The sequence below is a fragment of the Centruroides vittatus genome, unplaced genomic scaffold (assembly GCF_030686945.1).
Source record: "Centruroides vittatus isolate TY-2023 unplaced genomic scaffold, ASM3068694v2 scaffold_899, whole genome shotgun sequence".
Classification (NCBI taxonomy): domain Eukaryota; kingdom Metazoa; phylum Arthropoda; class Arachnida; order Scorpiones; family Buthidae; genus Centruroides; species Centruroides vittatus.
The window spans coordinates 1,525,951-1,548,980 of record NW_027122719.1 but is presented as its reverse complement, the minus strand read 5'-3'; the positions used below and the strand labels follow the sequence as shown (position 1 = coordinate 1,548,980).

The 23,030-nt window shown below is 31.6% G+C and overlaps 3 protein-coding genes across 3 annotated transcripts in view; 1 reads left to right on the top strand and 2 right to left on the bottom strand.

Moving 5' to 3' along the window:
• The window catches only part of csul (protein arginine N-methyltransferase 5), a 324,839-nt gene that overhangs the window by 192,577 nt on the left and 109,232 nt on the right, over window positions 1-23,030 (top strand). The window lies entirely within an intron of this gene.
• On the bottom strand, window positions 6,941-7,318 carry LOC136990301 (histone-lysine N-methyltransferase SETMAR-like). The gene has a single exon (XM_067288687.1). It carries the CDS (start codon window positions 7,316-7,318, stop codon window positions 6,941-6,943), a length of 378 nt encoding a protein of 125 aa, XP_067144788.1.
• LOC136990279 (junctophilin-1-like) lies at window positions 8,392-21,694 on the bottom strand. Its single transcript, XM_067288665.1, has 6 exons — window positions 21,161-21,694; window positions 15,999-16,279; window positions 13,442-13,944; window positions 12,372-12,490; window positions 10,851-12,049; window positions 8,392-9,837 (listed from the first exon to the last, which is right to left on the bottom strand). Exons 1-6 carry the CDS (start codon window positions 21,567-21,569, stop codon window positions 9,751-9,753), a joined length of 2,598 nt encoding a protein of 865 aa, XP_067144766.1. The 5' UTR covers window positions 21,570-21,694; the 3' UTR covers window positions 8,392-9,750.

Below are 23,030 nucleotides of genomic sequence, written 5' to 3'. Positions count from 1 at the left end.
CTAAGGTGGGATCGAACCCACGACCCTGAGATTAAGAGTCTCATGCTCTACGACTGAGCTAGCGGACTTTCTCGAATAATTATTGTTCTTTTCTCATGATACTCAACAGGTTCGCGTGTCTAAATATTCTTGAATAGTCATTCTATTCAAGAATATTTTTATTAAAATTGTAAAATTGTTGCCGGTGATTTGACGATTTTGTAAAAATTATATAATTTATTAAAATTTTTCGCCGAGAGGGGGCGTAAGCGGAAGTTCGTCTGCTAGAGATCGTCTGGTAATGAAACGAACGCGGTTCTCTATTGTCAGTTATTTTCAATTTAATAGATAAGCCAACAGATTATTTTAAGTTTCATCAAGGAAGGGAGAATGGAATATTGCGGATTGTTCTTTTGGTTTTTTAATTTTTTTTTATTTTGAACGGCGATAAAGAACTATATTCAGTTGAATAATAAATTATAACGATATTCAGAACAAAAATGGCATCGTCTTGCAATTCTGATCTCATTCTGTTGAGCAGTAGACAGACATAAGTACAGTAATATTGATCTGTACAATTAACAAACGTCATGTCTTTACGAGATTCTAGATATGGAATAACTGCGCCTTCTTCCGCGAGGCAGGTTCTAACAGATTTAAATATTTTTTTACTCTTTCTATCTTGTGTCTGTGGGAACCAAAAAGACTTTTTTTACATCCAACATCCATCTTGGGTTCAGCCAACCTCCAGCGGGCAGTCGGGTCGATACAAGGTCTGACTCGGGATGACTCTTCCCGATAAACCTTAGAAATGTCTTTTGGCGTAGCTGCCATTACAGCTATGCCAAAAATGTAATGAAACGCTTTCTGGTACTGAATTGCGCGATCCATAAATGACCAAATCCAGTTTAGAGAAATAAAGATGTTTTCTCTTCGCCAAAATGGTCGCTATGAACAAGGAGAAATAAGCGGTTTTCTCGACAGTAACACTGAACAGTACCTCTATTTGAACACCTGAGCTATTTGTTGTCTACCAGCATCCATAAGATGATAAGACTGAATGAACGAGGGATCCACGTCCTGAAATCAGCGAAAAATACGATAAATATTCCCACTCCTGCCACGCTTTGGCATAGACCACAAAAGGCCGAGCCGTTTTGGCATAGCCGACACTCAACGAATGACAAGCCGTTTCCGTCTGGATTTTCTGTATTAAGAGAGCGCAGACTTCTAAATGTAGAAAATTCCAAAAAGAAATAATACCTTTCAGAAAAAGTCCAGGTTTATTCTCACGAGGAGTACGTTCTAGTCCAATGTAAAAAACAGAACAGAATATGAGGGGCTTCATCCAAACGATAATACAGTAGAGTCAAAACCCTCAACCAAGTTCCAACCCGGAAAGTGCAAAGAACGAACCTCACGAAAAGCTCAGTCTAATCTTTTCTAACGTCTGTAAAACTCCGAAAATTGTATGACTTATGACAAACACTCATAACAGCGTCGGAACTAACAGATGGCTTACTAATGTAAAGAATTTCACATTACAGATATACCTCGGGTTACGTCGTTTAGAGTTACGTCGTTGTCGATTATACGTCGTTTGTCAATATATATATATATAAAAATAAAAATCAAGTTTAAATCATTTTATTCGACTATACGTCTGTCCACCACAAATATTGAAGTCGTAATATCATTAGAAAAGCGTTAGAAGCACATAAAATCATGTTACTATACAATAAATAAGAATAAAAGTATATAAAAATCATATTAAAATACATACATTTACAGTAAATGTTAATACTGTACATCATAAATCCTAGAGAACGAAATATGAAAACATCTGTGACTTTGTGTTGTCGTTTTATTTAGCGGTCTTTATTGGTAAATTTAACGTAAATTTGTTTATTTTCTACTATTGCGAAATAATGTTAATAACTGTATTTGTTATTTAACCTTACAAAATCATTTTATTTTATAATGTCTTAGAGCAAACCACATTAACAAATAAAGAGTCCGCGATGTACTGTAAACATCGCCAAATTGCAAACATGTACATTTACATGTACTCGTAAATTTAGATAAAGTTTAGTTTTTAATATAGTACAGAAAAAAAGTAATTTATTTGTAAGCTTAAAATAGATTCTTATAAACCATATATTATTTAAAATGCATTAATAAATAAAACACAGAACTGGGAATGGTTATTTGTGGTTTAGCCTAGTGACAATTCGACCTAAGTTATTTTAGGACTTAATTCGCTCCTCCTGGAACCAATTACCGACGTAAGATGAGGTATACCTGTATATTGTTTGGCTGCTAAGTACAGGTGCAACTTGTCAGTGATAAAACTAGAACAAAATATATACAAAGTTATATAGATAACATACAATATTTTGTTCTAGTTTTATTAACTTTACATCCTATGTTTAAGTTTCTAATAAAGTTTCACCGTTCCAAACGGGCATAGAATCTCAACTTCCTTTCTCCTTTCCACATTTTGCTTTTTTTTCTACGTTTCCTTATTCCTTTCTTCTCTTTTTATCTGTTTTCTTCTTTCTACAGATAGGCAAAAAGGCAAACAGAATAAACTTTCATACAAAATAAGCTTAGTAATTACATTATAAAAACTAATCATAAGACTGCCATTCTCTTTAGCATTTCACATAAATTATGTTCATTATCAGACCATTTTAATAATTTAATTCAATTTTTTCAAACCTGAAGGAAACTACAATGTTTCAACAAGTGTAACTGTACATTTTGATAAACGCAATTATAATCCCACAAAGATTAACTCTTGAATAGTTTTCTAGAGATAACGTTGTCTTCATTTTACATAGTTCAATGAACTAGACGTTGATCGGAATGACAACCAAGAAGTCTTATAGCGCTGCCTTCAAATTGAACGCAGTTGCGTACGCAAAATAACACTTCGGAGAAACAGCTGCGCAGAAAGTCAAAGTTCCTCCAAAGCGAATTCTCAAATGAAAGAGTAAGCGTGACACTCTTAGGGTCGATTTACACACAACAGTGACGTGCCGGCACAGTGCAGTAAGCATCGATAAATATCACACATAGCCAATCACAATTTCATGTATGACACTTGTATGATTGACAGAATACAGATCACGTGTCGTAGATGAAACTCTGATTGGCTATGTGTGATATTTATCGATGTTTATGCACCAAACAGTCACTGTGCCGGCACGTCACTGCTGTGTGTAAATCGACCCTTAAGACTATCAAGAATAAGACTGAAGCAAAGACGCCAGCGGGAAGAGGGCGCAAGATCAGCAAACAATTATAAAAAAAAGGTTCTGCAGTGGATATGTGAGCAGCAAAAGAAAAATACACTACTACACAAGCTGCCACATCCGCGTCTCTAGACGGATGGTGATAAACAAGGCAAGAATCTTCACCTAATTAGATGAAAGTGATAAACAAAAAGAATGTTCACAGCTAGCAGAAGACAGCAGCTAGAAAAATTCATGAAACGTAGATATGGTAATATCCTAATAACTATATGCTTATGGTAGTAATGTTGTGTAGTAGTGTGCTTTTCTATTTAAAAGAGAAATAAAAAGGAAATATTCTTGTGGGATTAACCACAATTTTCATTATTTGAGAGAAAGAGTGGATGGCGGAACCATAAAGATGGTGTGGAAAGAAGACTGAACCACATTTCCCTCCCCTTTTATCATTAGTTTGGATGCGAAATTCTGTGAGAGTGGAATAGATGCTGAGTTTCCAACAGAAGCCGGTCTCTTATATACGCCGGCGGGGCTAAGTATATTCTGAAAATGTTTACGGTACCTTTAATTGATACAGTACCTGAAATGATGTAAAATTTTATTTTACATCAAATCAATTTAATTTTAAAAACTCAAAGTAAAAATAACACTAGAACGAAATATGAAAACGTTGATTCTGAAAGTAGCAATTTGTTTACTGGAGAAATAATTGTTTTGTAGGTGGCAATACCAATCACGCTTTCCAATTCCATTCTATTTCGAGATATTTAAGTGAGCGTGTTACCTGCTGTCATTACGCTACTTTCTTTTATATTAACATATTTTTTAATACTGACTTCAATTTTGTTCAAACGTTATACTTATAAGATTTATAAGTGCTAACAGCCACCTTGTTTACAAATTATCATGTGACCGTTTACGTAAAATGAATAAACCTCACTCTATCACGGCGAACTAAACAAAATTCGACCCCGGCATCGTATAAAAAACTGGCCTTCTAAAAACCTCTCGTTGGATTAAAGAAAAAAATAAAACTAAGTACAGTAGAGCGTCGATAAGTGGAACCAATTGGGGACTGGGGTCCTTCCAGTTAATGATTTGTTCCAGTTTCCGACTTTGTACGAAAAAATACATTAACCTGTCCGATGTTCAAATTTTTCTCCGTTGGCGTATCGCTTCCTGTTGAATTTTTCTCCGTTGCGTGTCGCTTCGTGTTGAATTTTCGTCGATTTTAAGCCTAACGAAAATTTTTATAATAATCATCGAGGCTATCGTATCGTTAAAAAATTATTTCTGCATTTTGTACAAACAAAATAAATATATTTAAGAATTATAAAAAACATGAAAATTATACTTTAGAAGTAAATTTAGTATCAAAAACATTCGATTCAGCACGACACAGTCCGACTGAAAATCGTTCCACTTTCCGGCCATTCCACTTACCGACGTTCCACTTATCGACGCTCTACTGTAATTACAGTAAGTTAATTTAAATACAGTGCAACCTTGTTAACTCGAAATCGTCCGTCAAAAAGTTTCGTCTTCCAGTTAAAAAATTTCGGGTTACCCAGATACTTCCTCCAAAGAAATTGTGAGTTCCTGCTTTCGTCGCGCAGCAGAATTCAATATTCATTGTGTAAATGCAGTTGATATAAGTCGGCAAATATTCTTCTCGCGTACGTTTGCATCGAACTATGCGGCAGTTTTGATTTTGTAGTTATTTTTTAACCACGTGGACAGTGTCGAAAAAGACACTCCAAAGTGGTTCTCTCCTCCTTTTTTTGGTCCTTTCTCTGCTTTCCGAATTGCTTCGAATTTGTTAAAGCGGCCGATTAATAGCTTTCTCTGGCGGCCATTATATCAAAATTTTAAGCATAATATGCTTACAATTTTTCTAACAGGTTTCTAAGATTATGCATTTCTTATATAACTGCAGCTTCGTGTTAACTTGACTCTGCCATTTGCCAAATGACCAGTCCGGCCCTGATTTCGCTTATAATCCGCGCTTTGCTGTAATAACGTTGAACGATTATTAAGACAGTTGGCATTCTCACTGGAAACCAAACGTTTTACGAAATAGTTCTCATTTTTAATTACTTTAATAAAGGAAATAACGAAACAACTGAATTACAATATTAACTAGTTCGTAATTTTAAAATTAAAAACAAACCATTTTCATGTAAGCAAGCAAGTTATTTTTAAATATGTAGTTTCAGGTGTATCCAGCTCCCAGATTCAATTTGGCTGCTAGGTCGGCCTATTATATTCAGCAACTTTAATTGTCGTTCTACCGACTCTTAACTGATGGTGAAAAACGAGCATTCATTCTTTAAGCTACTGTAGAAATGTGCATTGGAATGCACATTTCTAGTCATTACAGCGATTGCTTTCTTCAAACCCCTGTATCTCAATAAAGAGTATGTTTGAAGCAACAAATAAGTTTATTTTTTTAAACATTATCTATTTAGTTTGTATAGGGCAACGTTACAGGTGGGCTATTTGCTGAGTGTATGCCTTCCGAGAGGACTTTTTATGGAAACTGGTCCCTGTTTAGGTTTACAAAGGTAAAAAAATTCCCGGAAAAATTTTTGTGACAAACCCATTGGCGCGAACCCACGACCAAGTGCCAGTATTCGGTGGTGTTATCCACTCGGACGCTAGTGAGCCTTTTTTAAACATATCAGAGCAAGATAAAACGTAGTGAAAAATGCCATTTGATGGTAAGACTGTTGATTTTTTTGTAAAGATTGCTTAAAACAAAGTGTCAACTTTTAAGTTCCTTCAATTTTGTATTAATAGGGTTTGGCTGTATTAGCATCTAATATTAGAGACATGTACAGCTTACGTCATTTGTGAACTGTTTGAGATAGTAACTTTTGGATTTTATTATTATTTTCACGATTAAAAATTTCAAAAACTTAAAATTTTAGAAATTATTTATGAAAAGGTTTGTACTAAATATTGTGATTGCTGTATCCAAATATGGGTTGGGGAAAAAGAAATCCATTATTTTTACGTTTATTTCAAGACTTTATTTAACGTGGTTCGGATTGTCCGATTTAGGTCAAATATGCACCGTTTTGTTTTATAATTTGTTGCCATTTTAAAGGTAACTTCATAATGCCTCTCTCATAGAAGCCCTGGTCCCTATTGGCAAAAAACTCAACTAAGCGATTTTCACAATCTTCTCTTGATGCCAATTGTTTATCACTAAGGAAGTTTTGCAATGATAAAAAAAGATGGCAATTGCTTGGTGCCAGGTCCGGACTATAAGGTGGATGCATCAAAACTTCCCAACCAAGCTCCCGGAGTTTCTGGCGAAGTCACTATAGACGTGTGTGGCCTGGCGTTGTCCTGATGAAAAACAACACCTCTCCTGTTGGCCAATTCTGGCCGCTTCTGGTCAATCGCTAGCTTCCAATGGTTTAATTGTTGACAGTAGAGGTCCGAATTTAATGTTTGACCATATGGAAGCAGCTCATAGTAGATGATTCCTTTACAGTCCCACCAAATGCACAGCAAAACCTTCCTGGCCATTATTCCTGGTTTGGCCACCGTTTGAGCCGCTTCACTGCGCTTTGACCACGCTTGTTTTCGCACAATATTGTCATATGTGACCCATTTCTCATCCCCAGTCACCATCCATTTAAGAAATGCGTCGATTTCGTTCCATTTGGCCAAGGCTTCGCAGATGGAAATTCGATTCATCATGTTTTTTGCATCAATTCGTGTGGCACCCAAACACCAAGCTTCTTTTTGAATCCAGCTTTAAGCAGATAGTTTAAAACTGTTTTGTGGTCAATCTTTAGCTCCTGGGCGATGCTACGACCGCTAACATGCTGGCCCATTTCAATCATTTCCATGATTTTATCGACATTTTTTATGACGGGCCTACCTATGCGAGGTGCATCTTTAACATCGAAATTACCAGAATGGAATCGACGAAACCAAAATTGTGCATAATTGGCTGTGGCAGTATCGGGACCGTAAACATCATTCACAATTTCAGCGGCCTGGCTTGCATTTTCGCCTTTATCAAAGCAAAATTGTAAAACATAGCAAATTTTCTCTTTGGTAACTTCCATCTTTTACACCCTATAACTCACAATTAAACCGACCAATCAAAAAACTGTAACAATTTTTTTTAGTACGGAATGTCACTTTTCCAATGAGCACAAGTCTGAACTTGTTTGATCAATACTTTACGAGATATATATCACTACAGCCATCTAGCAACAAAATAATGGATTTCTTTTTCCCCAACCTATATTTCTCAGTTTTGTTTCATTATTTTAACAAACCTACATTTTCGTCTAAATGATATTAAAGGTCATTTCGTTGGTAAGGAAGAATTCATTGGGAGAGTTTAATCTGTCAGATGTTATACACTAAATTAGAAAAACAGTTTTTAAATGAAAATATAAGTATGGTTGGAAATCATTAGCATAAAAACATTTTATCATTATTTATATCGAAAAGTATATTTTAAATTATTTCTTTAAGTATATTTTTAACATTCGTTGATGTTTATGAAACGTTTGTCTAAAACTTATCCCCAGATGCTCTAATTTATCGAAAACTGTTAGGATAATTGCCAAATCAGTTCACAGTAGACTCAGTATATGTATAACACACAGATTGCTTGCTGTCTGGCATCTGGCAATACGCATTTTACAATGTGCTGAACTAAGGACATTACTGATGACCTGAAGTAGGAAGAATCCCAAAATATACTTTTGTTAATCACATAGAGATATAACAGTAGAATATATCTTGCATAATACCACATTGCCCTAACTTTTGAGAAATTACAGCTTTAAACAAAAATAATTTTGAAGCATTTAAATCATAGCAAAAATTGCTGAAATTTTGATAATTAGAATTATTAATAACATTATATTAAAAGTTTTACTGTATAAAGCGCTATAAAAAGTTTTCAAACGTCTTCATCTTAAATATTATATATAATATAATCATTCGATAATTTTTTTAATGAATAATCTTTGTAATGTATTTGTATATATTAACGTATATTGTGTATTGACTTCTTTATATTTCATGAAATTTTAGATTGAGATATTTTAAACATTGTTTTATATAAATGCATGTAAATCACTGTTATAATTCTTTTAAGGAAATATGAAAATCAAAACAAAAAAAAAACTGAAATGTGCAATTTATTCTCATCACACAAAACTCTATTAATAGAGATCTGTAGCACATTATTAACAGTGTATAAATATCACTGTACAAGGAGAAATTTATAGTAAGATTTTAGATAATTATGGAAATATGAAGAAATAGTTCAGTTTCACTGAAAGATATAAAAATTTCTAGCAGTTTTTATGCTTACTGACACATCCGTCCATAATAAATTCGGACACAATTTTAGACATGCAATATTTTTGATACAGAATGGAAGGATACAGAAAATATATAACTACTATATAAATCAAATAAACTACACATTTTTCTAATTTGATCAAATTTAAATAATTTAAAGTACAGTGTACAGTTTGTAACATTTTAGTGATGCATTTAGAAAAGTTTTAAAAGGTATACATACACATGTATATATTTATATTTATAATATATTATTTTCTTTTTAAAAATACTTTTGCACAAATTTTCCTGGTACGAATCATAACATATGCTAAAAAGAAAAAACAAATGACACATAATGGAAATGTGCAATATTGTTACTGATGATGTATATATATATATATATATATATTGCATTTGATAATGGCTTTCAAATAATATTTCTGTTGACAAAATTTCTGACAATTGTATTTGCTACACAGAAGCTTTTTGAATTCCAGAAGGTTTGCCACACTTGCTGCAACATTCCATGCAATTAGAAAAACACAAAGACAAGCGACATATCAAGCAGGAATACAGAGTTTTTGATTTTAAATGATTTGATTTATATCATACATTATAATAGCAACAATTACAGCTGAAATTTTGGCAGTAATATCATTCATTAACCAATAAAAAGTGGCACTGCTTGTACTCAGTTAACAAAAAGACACTTTCCCTTACCCAATAACATCATAAGATATGTCCCACGTGATCACAGTCATAGTACAAATATTCTTGTTTTCTCCCATATTGGACGTATTTGGGAATATAACTGCAAATTTTTTTAGGAATAGCTGTAATTTCTAACAATATTATAATAGGAAAATCTTTTTATTTCATCACCAATCTGATCATCACAAATTTTAAAATGCAAATTTAACAGAGGGGAGAGGAATATACAGACAAAAAAGGAAACAAACTGTACAGTCTGTAACTTAAAAATGTTTCACTCTCAAAAATTTCAAGAGCCAGCAATTTATAAAAAAACCTCATATACAATATTCGAGGAGTTTGATGTTAATCACCTAGATTTATACATAGAATGGAAAAAATTGATGCACATGATTGCATTAAACGGTGATCAACTTCTCGAATATAACCGACTCTTTTCTTTAATCTTTATTGAAGAATCCAGCTCCAAAATCTGGGATGGCTAAGTTAGAAGTTTGAAAAACATAATAGCTAAACTAATATTGACAAATAACACCAGCATAACCAGCTGCTGTCTGGAGAACCAATCCTATTAAAGAGAAAAAAAAATCATATATACATTATTTAATTATTACAACCAAATACACTTATTTCATATATAATATAATTACGCTAAATATATAATATTAAATTCGTACTAAACTGAAATTTTTTTTGGATAAAACACATACATTCATTTTTTAAAGGTCAATAACTCTGCTAAGAAAAATTCCAGTTAAGTGAGACTGACATCATAATATATTTTTAATGTTACCGACACTGCGAGTCACTGATTTATTACCACGTACTGTACCGTACAGTACATCTCGATGTGTTTTTTTTCCTCAACAGATGTCGCCACTTACTACATTTGCAGTAGGGTGCAATAACACCTGATACCAGATCGAAAAGAGTGATCAATCAAGTTGTATAGTTTCATAAAAGTTGGCGATGTATTCTTTAAATATCGAAGTATTCCAAACTAAAGAAGGATATCGTAAATATCTCGAACACATTGCATTAAGTGGTGAGCTACTATAGCGAAGATAGCGAGATGCTCTCCGTCTTTCTGAAATGTCTTTCTTATCACCTGAAACATTTACCCCTCGCAATATCGTCAACCACCCTTCTAAGGCGATTGGGACGTGTCCGTCTCACCAGGAGCGAATAGTCGATTTACAGTAGCTATTCGCAGACTAAAATTGCGTTTCTCATGTACTAATTTGGCCATGGCATGCTTCCCAGATCGCGTTGCCGAATCCGAAACGATTTAAACTCGTTAAAATACGTTTCTAATAAGGAAAACAATTAACCGAATTTTTAACGCGAATTACTCTTAATAATATATACCTAAGTGCCCTATATTTCTTTATTTACGTTTATACTAATAGACGATGTTAGTTTCTGATTTATATTTTATACAATAGATGGCGGTAGTAAAAATTCAATTTATATTATTGGTAATCGACCCTAAGAGACGCTAACCTGAAATCGAAATCACGACTTATTGAACATTGTGTGTATATACATATACTTTTTTTTTCTATCGGATAAATTACCTACCTTAACGTCAGGATTGACAAGGTATAACAACGGATTAGAACGCAATCTTTCAGCAGTTGCTTGTTCTTTTCTCATTTCTCCTCTTCTTATCGAACTAAGAACAGATACCTCTTCTCGAGGCATAACTTTCAATTTCTCGGTAGGTTTTGCAATATTTGGAAGACTTTTCTTTCGTTTTAGCGCCGAAACGTTATTGGCGGGAACTGCTTGTGGTGGAGGTTTCATTTTGCTAGGGGGCTTAATATACAAGGATGCTGTCCTTTGAGGTCCGGTAAGTGGGGTAAAATTCTGTTGTATATCCTCTTCCCGAACTTGTTGTGCATTACTAATTAGGCTAGGTGTGCTACCCCGATCGCTGATATCACTAGGTGCAACACTCAACAGACTGGATTGAGCTTCTGTATACATATGTTGAGGCACATTGATACGTCTACGCAATGGTGAGGATTCTTCATTGTCCATACTTTCGGATACACCAGAATCTGGAGTACAATCAGCACCGTAACCGGTACCTTGTCTTTGCGAGGGAATGGCACTAGTGGCGAGTTTTATAGGTGAAGAAGGAATGGCGCGGGGTTTTCTAGTACCTTGTTGCTTGGCATCGTATTGATAATGATCGAAATGATCATTGATGGCTTGTTGAATAGTATAATGGGGATCTCCAGCTGCAGCACGGTAACTAGGATTTCTGCGCACCGATCCTGGAGGCTGAACTCTTTCTGAAGGATCGATTCGTGCTTGGTCCTGTTTATTCGCATTTAGAGGATCTAAATAGTTCACATTCACATTTTTCTGAGGGATATCTGGATGATTAATTGTTGGCTTTTCCAGACTACTTATTCCATACCTGCTCTCCCTTGTTGCTTGTAAATACGAAGGTCTATTGCGTTGGAAATGGTGCGTCGATTGATTGGGATATTGGTTGTGTACTTGGTTTTGATTTGGTACTTGAGTTTGAAGCTGATTTGAGTACTGGTTTGGTGCTTGAGTATGATGTTGATTGGGATAGTGAAGTTGTGACTGATGTTGATTAGAATATTGATGAGGTACTTGAGAGAGATGCTGATTAGAATATTGATGAGGCGTCGGAGGATAATGTTGGTGTTGAAGGATTGGAGTTTGTTCTCTAGCAGGAATGTGATGTCTAGCCTCCGAAGGCTCGCGACTTTCATTCAGTTTCCGTTTCAGAGCATCAGTACCTAAAATTAACAAAAATGAGAAAATCAATCTAAAATTATACATTAAATCCAAAACTTACGAAAGTGATAAGCGCGAGATAATTCCTTAAATCTATTTTTAACTTATAAATGGCTCTAAACATTTACACAAATTTTGAATGATTTATTGTTAAATTATAAAAGAAACTAAAATATACATATGAATTTCACAATTTTTACCTGTATATGTAAATAGCAATGCACATGATTTTCAGTAGTTTATAAAATGATTTAAATTATTTGAATACTTTTTAAATATAAAATTACTTCCGATATTATATGAGTCAATCAAAAATTATTATACCTGGTTGATGAAATTCAGGTGCAAATTGTTTAGCTACAAGTCTGGCAATATCCATATCTTCTCGAGCGTGGAGTGCACTAACATCCGCTTGCTCTGCTTTACCTCTAGCAGTTGCTGTCCTAATTTTTTAAAATAATATACAACAAATTGAAATTTATCTTAAAAATAATAACACAATTTAATTTAGAATTTTATGAAATCTACATTATTATTACCAACCGAGATAACATTCCTAGAAGCTAAAATGCTTTAGAACGACTGGAATGCCATAAAATTACAATGATTATTCTATACAAAATAATGATAATAAGTAAAACTGCACAGTAAATGCTTATTATATATTAAAATAAATCTTTTATCTTCACTGGAATTGTGCCAAGCCTAACTTAGTTCCTCCAATACCATAATCTTATTATTAATTTTTAAAACAGAATCGATTTTTTAACATCACACACGTTTCAAGCTATTCAAGAGCTATAAATATTTATTTCTGAATAAAAATTATAAACTTTAACACTGTTTTAGATTATTTCATTGATAAAGAAATAAGGTTGAAAGTGAAGTTCAATAAGCAGCTTATACACAAACAATTAATAGTTACAAATAACCCATAAAATAATAAAAATAAATTAGCAGATAAATTCGAAATTCACTCCAATCTATTAAATAAATAAACAAATATAAAAATATGAATACTTACAAAAATTCATAATTTATTTTAAAAAATTTAAGTTAAAATTACTTAGAAATCGGCGTTTAATTAATCTGAAACACGCTAAAAATATTTTCTTACAATATAGAAGACGTAAAACGTTGGCCAATATTTGCGATCAATGACCCTGAGTTTTTAAAATTCTTTATTTTTCTTTTGTGTGAACTTTCCTTTTTCTCGTGTAGACCTATTTAGTTTTTAAAGAAACATTAAACTTACATAACGATACGAATCTAAACTTCCGTTTACTAAAGGAGAAGAAACGATTCGTGTTTTGTAAATATTTTGATATCAAGAAGGCGGAAACATATCCGAGTTTATATATGTAGCCTAAATAACACTATATTTCTAATATTACCTAGATATGGCTATATCGGCTTTCTGTAATGCAATCTGCGAAGCTCTGATAGAAGCATTAACGGCTGCTTCTACTCTTTCCTTGAATTTCGCAGACCTGAGAAGGAACAGATGCTTTTTCTTTCCCGACGTCACCAGTACGTTGTTTTTGTACTTTCCTTCCTCTCTCGTCCCGTCTTTCAACGTAGTAACACCGTAACCATATTTTTTATTGTTGTACCATTCCCCTTCGTATTTTAAACCGTCGGATCTTTCGGCTATACCAAAACCGCATCTCTTGTCGTTCTTCCATTCTCCCATGTAAGTTTCGATAACGTTGGAATCTATTATATCATCTTGACTGACGAAACTAGCGTTGCTGTCTGTATGGACGGATGTTTGTGTTAGGCCAGACTGACTAGATTCCGAACTGGCCGAACTCAAATTCGAACCAGAACTTCTAACAGAACTCACTCCACGTCGATCGATGTCGCCGGTACTTCGTTGTTTCTTTAGTCGGAGACCCTACAACAAAATTAAATTATCAGAAAATAATATTTACAGTAGGTAGATGGTTCCCTTAGATTAAATAACCTACCGAGTAAAAAAAAAACTAGATTATTAAATTCTAAATACAAAGTGTCAAATCTGATTATTGTAGTCAAGGCTACATTTCTGCTACTTTTAATTTTAATTAAATTATAGGTAATATAATTATATCAAGATGCTATTATGCTTAAAAATATCGAAATGTTCTTGAAATGTCACTTTAATTTTATAAGAATTTAGAAGTTGACCTTTTTTCATTTAAATAAGTAGTTTACAATTTTTTAATCAGACCGGACTTTCAAATAATAAGTTAAGCGACATCCTTTTAGTTTTTGTTAATTCATTAAATTCAAAATCATAATAGTTAAATAAAAAGAATTCAATAGAAAGGAACAGAGGATAAAAAATTCCAACAGAGTTAACTGAAAAACACGCATTTTTTTAAAAAAGAATGCCGTTAACTAGAATAGAATCAATACTTTTATTTACAAAATAGAAAAATATTTAGATAGCCTAAATTAATAGAATTTTTAAGATAATTTACATGGAAGAATTTTTACAAATGAGATTTATTAACTTTGTTAGGAACAAATTCTAATTATAATCAAATTTTAGGTCAAATAAATTATTTAGCAATTTTTAATTATCAAAATATTTGCAAACATCCATGTAGACAAAAATTCAAAATGGAAAACGAAAAATGGACAGTGCACGTGCACTGTTGGTAATTCTGTCTTGGCTTTATTCCAGAAAAGCCAAAACTATTTCTCCGTAACAATAACATGTTCTCTTCTGGATGAGACACCAATATATAGGCCTATATATATATATAAAAAACAACGAAAAAAAAGAAAAACTGAAAAAGACCAGACGTGATCTTTTGTTACAGTTCGTTGAGACGTGATCCAGAACAGAATAAAGATTCTGTCAACAACATTCGATATAGGAAACAGCAGATACTAATGAATATGCATCAGGAAGCTACCATCAAAACATAATACTGTTCCGAATTATAATTGTTCATTTATGTCGCTAATGATGTACATTCTATCCTAAAGGAAATAAATCTATAATTTAATTAATGCTAAACTGGCTAGGAATGATATAACTACATGCATATAATGACACGAAAACGAATTAAAACAGATGCATAACAAATTTATTTTAAAAAAAGCAATTCTAATACGAAATCTTGTTTATCTAGACAGATTTATATAAATTATGTAAGTGCCAATTTAAGGAATATAAATGAAGATGCTCGATTTTAAAGTTGGAAAATTGGTTTTAATAATTTAACTTCCAAACACAAGTCTTTCTGTAAATCTTTCTAATTGACTTATTCATCAGATTAAGTAGGGTAAGAGTAAATTTAATTTTCCTACAGAGTTTCTTTTACGACACATTTATCATCATTTGACGACAATTTATGATGCATTCGTTTTCAAGAGTGGACACAAACGCAATTTCCTACTTTCATCTAGCCAAACAAAACTGTTTTTGCGCTTCAAAAATCTGGTTAATTTTTTATTTAACAGTCTAAATAATAAACGTTTTCGATTAAATGTTATGCGGCGATTAGACGAGCATTTGGTCGATTTCAGCAATCCAGATTTAGAAGAAAGAAACCGATCTCCATTGTAAAAATTTTTCAGGTTTACAAGTACTACATAAACAAAAGTTATTGTTTCGAAATATTCCGGGCGAACGCTGTGTCAGCGACGACACAGAACTTATGGACTAGGAACTATTGGAGACTATGAATTCCTAGTATGCTTGGGTTAGATCCAATTCTTTTTATATCCAGTGACTGAGAACGAAGCGATGCCCAGAAAGTTATTGTTAACAAGTTTCAATACTTCACTCAGGAAAGTCCCTAATTCGATGATTATCGTTGAAAACTATGCTCATTAAATCTTAAAAAAAACAACTATTATAAAAACAGTTTTTTAGGTAGTTTAAAATGTATTTTTTTAAATAGCTAAATATGTAATTTAACACATTTTTTTTAAAGTGTTACTTTACTAATTCACCTGTAGTATCGATTTTTTAAAATTGGTCGATTTTTCGACCAAGGAACGTCTTCTCGCCGGAGGTTCGTCGCTACGAGATTTTAATACGAAACCTCCTCGAAAATCGTCCATTTTTCTGTCTCTGTCGCTTGTGACGTCCACAACGGGTTCGGTCGGAAGTGATGACAAAGATGTACCCGTCGTCGCCTTCTGTCGATGATGCGACGCCAGACCGAAATTCGCACTGGTTCTCACTCCGTATCCGTGCCTCATGCCTCTCATCCATTGTCCTTGGTATGTCCCTGAAACAAATAGAAATAAAAAAGAAAAACAAATCACTCTAACCAACTTACTAAATTGTCTTGTTATTGACTTTCGATAAAACTCTATAATCCCCGTCAAGCATTTTAACTCTAAATAACTTTTAATTACAATCTCGTTTAAAACTAAATTAAATATTGAGCAGATTACAAATCTGAAAAATACATTTTATTTCCATTAAAATTAACTTTATAATGAAGACAACAAATATTTGATGTCTTCATAAGTGTTAATTATTAAGTTTTTTCCTCTTTAGTATTGTGCTAACTGTTTACAAATCTTTATTCAACAAACACAATTCCAATAAAAATTATGTATGCTGCGAATATCTAATTTAATATAAACAATTCTGAATAATGATAAGCATAAAATCTATTAAATTGTACGAATGCATTATTTCCATTAAATATAAAACTAAAAAAGAAATGCTGCATAAACATTCCTCCTACACATTATTTTAAAATTATATATTTAATTTTACTGTTTTTGTTTAAAACAATTAAAGTCACTTTACATTATCACAACAATATTTACAGTCTAAAGAGCAGATATCGTATATAAGGTATTAAATTTCTGTTAAAAAGTAAGGTTTTTTTAATAAATTTGTTAAGAAAAAATAAATAAAATTTTCCTTTTGAAGATGTATACTCTTGATATCCCTAAAAATAACACAATCGTCATCACCATCTGGTGTATTGTTACTAAAGCTGTCAATCAAGCTCATCTCTTCCGGCATATAAACCGAGATCGGCTGATTTTACCGCCAAACACGAAAGGTTGGCTGACATACATAAAAGTACACCTCAACCTTGAAAATGATTTTCTACATCCATATATTAATATATAAAAATTTACCACTCAAAAATCTAACAACTTTTTCTTGTGATCTAAGCAAAAAGCACGATATTCTACACACAAAAATTGTTAACTTCGAATAGAATTCCGTTTAAAATTTTACAACGTAACAGGATTATCTTTAAAATTTAATAGAAGCAGAAACACTCTCTTCTAACTATTATAATATATTTATAATAGTTAGAAGTATATAATAATAATATTATTATCTCCAATCTTAATGGAATTTGAGAGAATTTTTCTTAAAAGGATGATGAGTTAGTCCATCTATTTTTACAAAATGACATCATAAGTATATTTTCCTAAAACGTCGTTTATTTATTTACACAGTTGAAAGAATCAAATCATACAATTCGAGATATGATTCGCCATTCACGTGTATTAAGTTGTAGAACAATAATAAAATAAAAATAAAAAAAAGCACGTGTTTCATTGATTCAAAAATTCTCCTCCGATTGGATCATTTCCAGTGTTCATGCATATTGAACATGACGTCGTTTCAGAGTAAAGTACAGTACGTTTATATCCATTGTGGTTTCTATGAGAATAGTGCCAAGGTCGCATTATACAGCATCAGGTGAAAATGAATACTAATCCGTAAACTCATCCAAATACAATCATTACGATCACCATTATAAAAATGATATATCGATCGGTAATGAATTTGATAATTTCTATGCCTTATCGACATTAAAAATAAATAAATAAAATGTTTATATTGCAACCGGATTGTATAGTCTCGACGAAATTCTGACAATAGACACTAAATTTTCTAATGATAACACTAAAAAGAAAACGAAATAAAAACAGAGCTTAAAGCTGTTTATCGATCTATACTTCAGTCGGAAATTATTCCTAACGCTCAGCGCACTTAAGTATGCTGAGTTAAGAATGTATGTTCGAAATACATTAGGAATTTATGTTTAAAAACATGTAAGAAAGTCAGTATTTTAGAAAAATTTACTTGTTACATAAATATAAAACATTGTGTTAAATATAGAATGTTAAGAACGGGAATGAAGGATCATTTCATTCTTACAACATTATAAAATCTAACAATGTTAATTACTCAACAATCCAAGGGCTTAAAAAGCGTCTATTAGTGATTTATTGCGGATTAGACGACAACGTAATTAGATATCTAGCAAGGAATGTGATTTATAAAAAGATCACTTCCTAGAAGACTTATTCAATCCCTAGAAATTTTTTAAGTGGTGATAAAATGTATTTCGCTATTTTTTTTATTTATTTTTCTTTCAATATTCGCAGAAATTGTTTCTAATGTTTGCAATAATTTCGCTTGAAATAATACACACGCATTAGGAATTTTTATCGTTTATAAATGATAATTTTTTGTAATTGCACGAAAAAATAAAATAAAAATAATCACAATAACGACGACAACCGATACCAATTAACGTGGCGTATTATTTTTCTGGATTACTCGAATTTTTAAATATCCTTTTCTTGTTCGTTCCATTTATTAATAATCTAATTATCAATATCATACTTTAAACTATTTTTTTTTAAATATTTCATTATTGTCAAATTGTTTTGATTTTTCTATTGTATATATATATAAAATGATTTAAAAACTTTTTAAAAACGATTCACAGTTTTAATATGGCTGGCCCCAATTTATTTTCGTTAGGAGCAGGCCTAATTCGCAGTCTGGTCCGCCGATGTGAGTGAAGAATGAGGAACGAGGTCTCGACCTGAATTACAATTACAGTTTATACCCTTTGATTCTTCGTGGATTAAATTACCCATACAAAATCAAATGGTCTGAATTGTATTCGAATCCGGACAAATCACAGGATGACGCATTAATGCCCTGTTGTTCATTCAGCTTATTTATTTATTTAAATATTTATTAAAATAAGAATAATAAAGTTATTTCAGTTCACAAAACTAGGCAAAAACATCGAGTCTTTCGTAATAAAATCGTTTATATTTCCTCGTTATGTGGATTAACAACATGTCGTTTTACCGCTAATGATGTAATACGTCATAGAAAATAATTGTTATTTACGCCCGATATCGTAATATCTAGGAACAAAAACTCAGAATTGAGTCTTTAATTTATTTTAAGCAAGATTTGCATTAGAAATTTAACAGCCCTTCATTAACGCCCTTTCATTAATTATGAGAAAATTAAATAAATTTAAAAAAAATTGTTTTATGAATATAGATTTTTCTTTTTGCATAATGTTAACACAGTCTTTGTTCATCAAATAATTTATTTACAATGCAACCTGTCAGGTAAATCCTGTAATTTAAAGTTTATAATTTGTTTAATCCTCTGGACTTGAATAATCAATAACAATAAAGTATTATAACATAAATAATGCATTCATATTTCTTTTAAACCGATGAATAATTCTTATAGATATTTATCTTTAAGATTAAAAACTTTCATATGAATTTACATATAGAAATCGTACGATAAAGATGAGAGATTGGGTCTCAAGATTAATTTATTTCTTATATATATATATACACAAATTCAATGTTGGGAATTTATGTTGTTACTGAATAAACAATACGAAGAATAAAATCAATAGAAATATTATAAAATGGTCTAGTCCGATACAAAACCATGCAAACCTTTCATACAAACAGATCGATAGCCACATAAAAATATACGAAAAATACAGTATTTAAGAAGGAAAGCATAATATCTGCGTCTTTGATTGCAGCACTTTTCAGCTAAATGTAGGAATTTAAAATTGGAACGTATCGTTCTAAGTTTAGTAAGTCGGGTCATTTGAAAGCCAAGGGTGTGGGTTATACTTTAAAAATGCTACGAAGTTATATAGCTTATCTCAAAGAGTTAGAAGTTTTTCTCAATAACGATATCATTTGGAAAGATTTTAATTATTAGCATCACATATATAATAATTACTTTTTAAGCAATATTTCGAGACTGCACAGAAGTTACTAATTGTGAGGGGTTATAGAAATTAGGGGTTAAATCAGTATGGTTAATTTAGAGCTCATGATTTTTCTATAGCAGGACGGACAGATTATCCATCAAAGAAAATTATCTCAAGTACGAAGTTCGTACGAGCAATATTATTTTTAAGTAAACGTCTTTCGTAATACGATCTTGTGTAAATAGGTCACGCAAAGTTTAAAATCACATAAATTAATAGATTACGATTTTAAAAATCAAATTAAATACTTCGGCTGTTACTTAAAACGATGACTATAAAAATATACTTAGTTGTTGGAGAAAAGAACTATCTACTTCCAAGACGTAAATAGAACAAGGCACAGGAATTGGGATGGTCTCTGAGATAAGGTAAATTTGTCGGGAGTTTTAGTTTTTTTTATAGCAACAAAAAATAAATATAAATAAACGTTATGGTTACATGTTTATACGGCATTTAAATATGAATGGTTTGTTTCAATTAAATATTACTGATACAATACAGAGATTATAATAGTTGTACGAGAGGTGAAAATTTGGTGCTTTGCTTCTTTGTATATCTATAACAATTTGCCGAGAAAATGCATTTACAGGAGCACGACGCTTGTATTTAATTGAGAAAATAGATAAAGAGGTCAATTCGAACACCGGATGCTCTGAAACCTTAGATAGACTTAACAATACCATTGATGGAAGAGAACTGCTTTCACGTAGCGATCAATGAATTAAGTCAACACAAACCACGATCTTTATTTTTCTAGTATACGCGAGGATGATTTTTTTAATGTAAACATACTATGAAGGATAGCTATGTTTCCGATTATATATGAACACAATAATTCTCGAATTACATTACAATAAAAATTACAAAAACATTACTAATACTTAATATTTTTTTATATTTCTGGTAAATTTATATAAAATTTTGAAGATTTTTTTCGTTTGCATACATATTTTTTATGTTTTCGTAGACAAAGAGAAATCGTAAATTGAAAATTAAAAAATAACAGAAGAGTATTGAATGCGATTTTGTAATTCCTAAAAAAAATAAATAAGTAAAAAATAAGTTACGTACCATTATCGGCATAAGATTCCGATCCGTATCCGTCTTGTAAGCCATTAGCCCACGTTCCTTCGTACTTAGCTCCGGAAGATATGCTCTGTCTGACCCCGTAACGACCCTTAAAACCCTGTGTCCACTCTCCGCGATAAATCCATCTTCCGCGGCTCTCCATACCCAGACCGTGTCTCTTTCCGTTTTGCCATTGTCCTTCGTAAGTGCTACCGCTCGGCCATGTGTATACGCCAGATACCTCGAATCCATAATGCCAAGAACCACTGTATTCTCCTTGACCTTTTGGACCAGTGCATACTCCGTGTCCGTGTGCTTTACCATCTTCCCAGCCACCGCAGTATGTTCCGCCGTCGTCGAAATCAAACCGTCCGCCGGTGGTGGCTGATGTCTTGAGTTCTGGACGAAGCATAGCCCAGCGGCTTGAGATGTGGTCGTCACACTGCAGACAGTCGAAGTGATGCGTTCATTGTACCAAGCAATTACTACAGGATAGATTGGATGAGTTACATGCCTAGTCGGGAACCCAGTCACAGTCGAGCATGCGTACTCTTTCCTCATCCGTGACTTACTACATACACTTTGTCAACCGTCTTTAATATTATCAATTTTTGTTCTCGTATACTGCTATTTAATTTATCGTAAATTCGTGCCAGACCTAAAATTATTTAATTAATAAAATTTTAATTAAAAATATTCAATTTGTGTATTTATCATAAAAATCCTATTTGAATTATAATATTTGAAATATTTTCCCTTATGATTAATGTTGCATATAATTAAAAAATTTTTATTTACGCGCAATTTATCAAAAGTAGTTTTTAAAAACTAAAATTTATTCGATTTAATTAATAAATTTATATATATATTTTATTAATTTATTTTGCTGGGATGCTATTATAAACTGTTTTCCACGCCATCTGTATGCTAGAAATATAATTATATATATTTTTAATTAATTAATTATTATAATTTAAAATAAAATTATACTTTAAGAATATTTTTCAATAAAGAATGCGAATACATTATTATGTCACATACAAAAATCAATATTATTTAATTTTTCAATATATTATATATTGAAAAAGTTTTAACTATAAAATTTTAATACATATCTTTTTATTTAAAAACAATTGTTGTGTACATTTTTAGAAATATTTAGTTAGTTTATAAATTATTCCTCTTCTAATTCTAATAACATTTAAATCATTTTTCCTTAATATAAGAAATTTAAGAATTTAAAAACTTTTATACCAATGAAAATTGTATAAGAGAATATTAGGAACCTTCTCTTCAGAATTCCCCAAAAATAATTTAAAACAATTTTTTTTATACAAAACACATTTAAATTTATCAATAGAACTTACAGCATAACTTTTTATTTAAATTCAGTAATTTCGAAATTAGTAAAACAAATAGGGAATATGTTGCAGAAATACAATCACTAATTTTATTATTACTAAAAATTAAAAAAAAAAAATTATACTGTAAGAATGACTACTTTTTCATATGTTTTGTCATATATAAATTTATTCAGTTATAAAATTAGAATATTTATGTAATGCAATTGGAGTCATTTTGTATAATATCAATCAAATAGTATCAATATGCCAAAAGTAGAAGATTGTATTTATCAATATACACAAGATTGAAAATTAAAAATGCATTATATTCACCATGTTTTATTAGAAAAAAATTCTATTAGTTATGTATCAAAAGGCCAATAGTAGAAATAAAAATTAAAATTTTATTTAATGATTTGTTTGATCTATTAAATATTTAAACAGAATATAAAATAAAAATATCTTTATTATTATTTTTAATATTTTGATTTAATTAGTTGATATTTTTGTTGAATTTGCATTGTACTCTT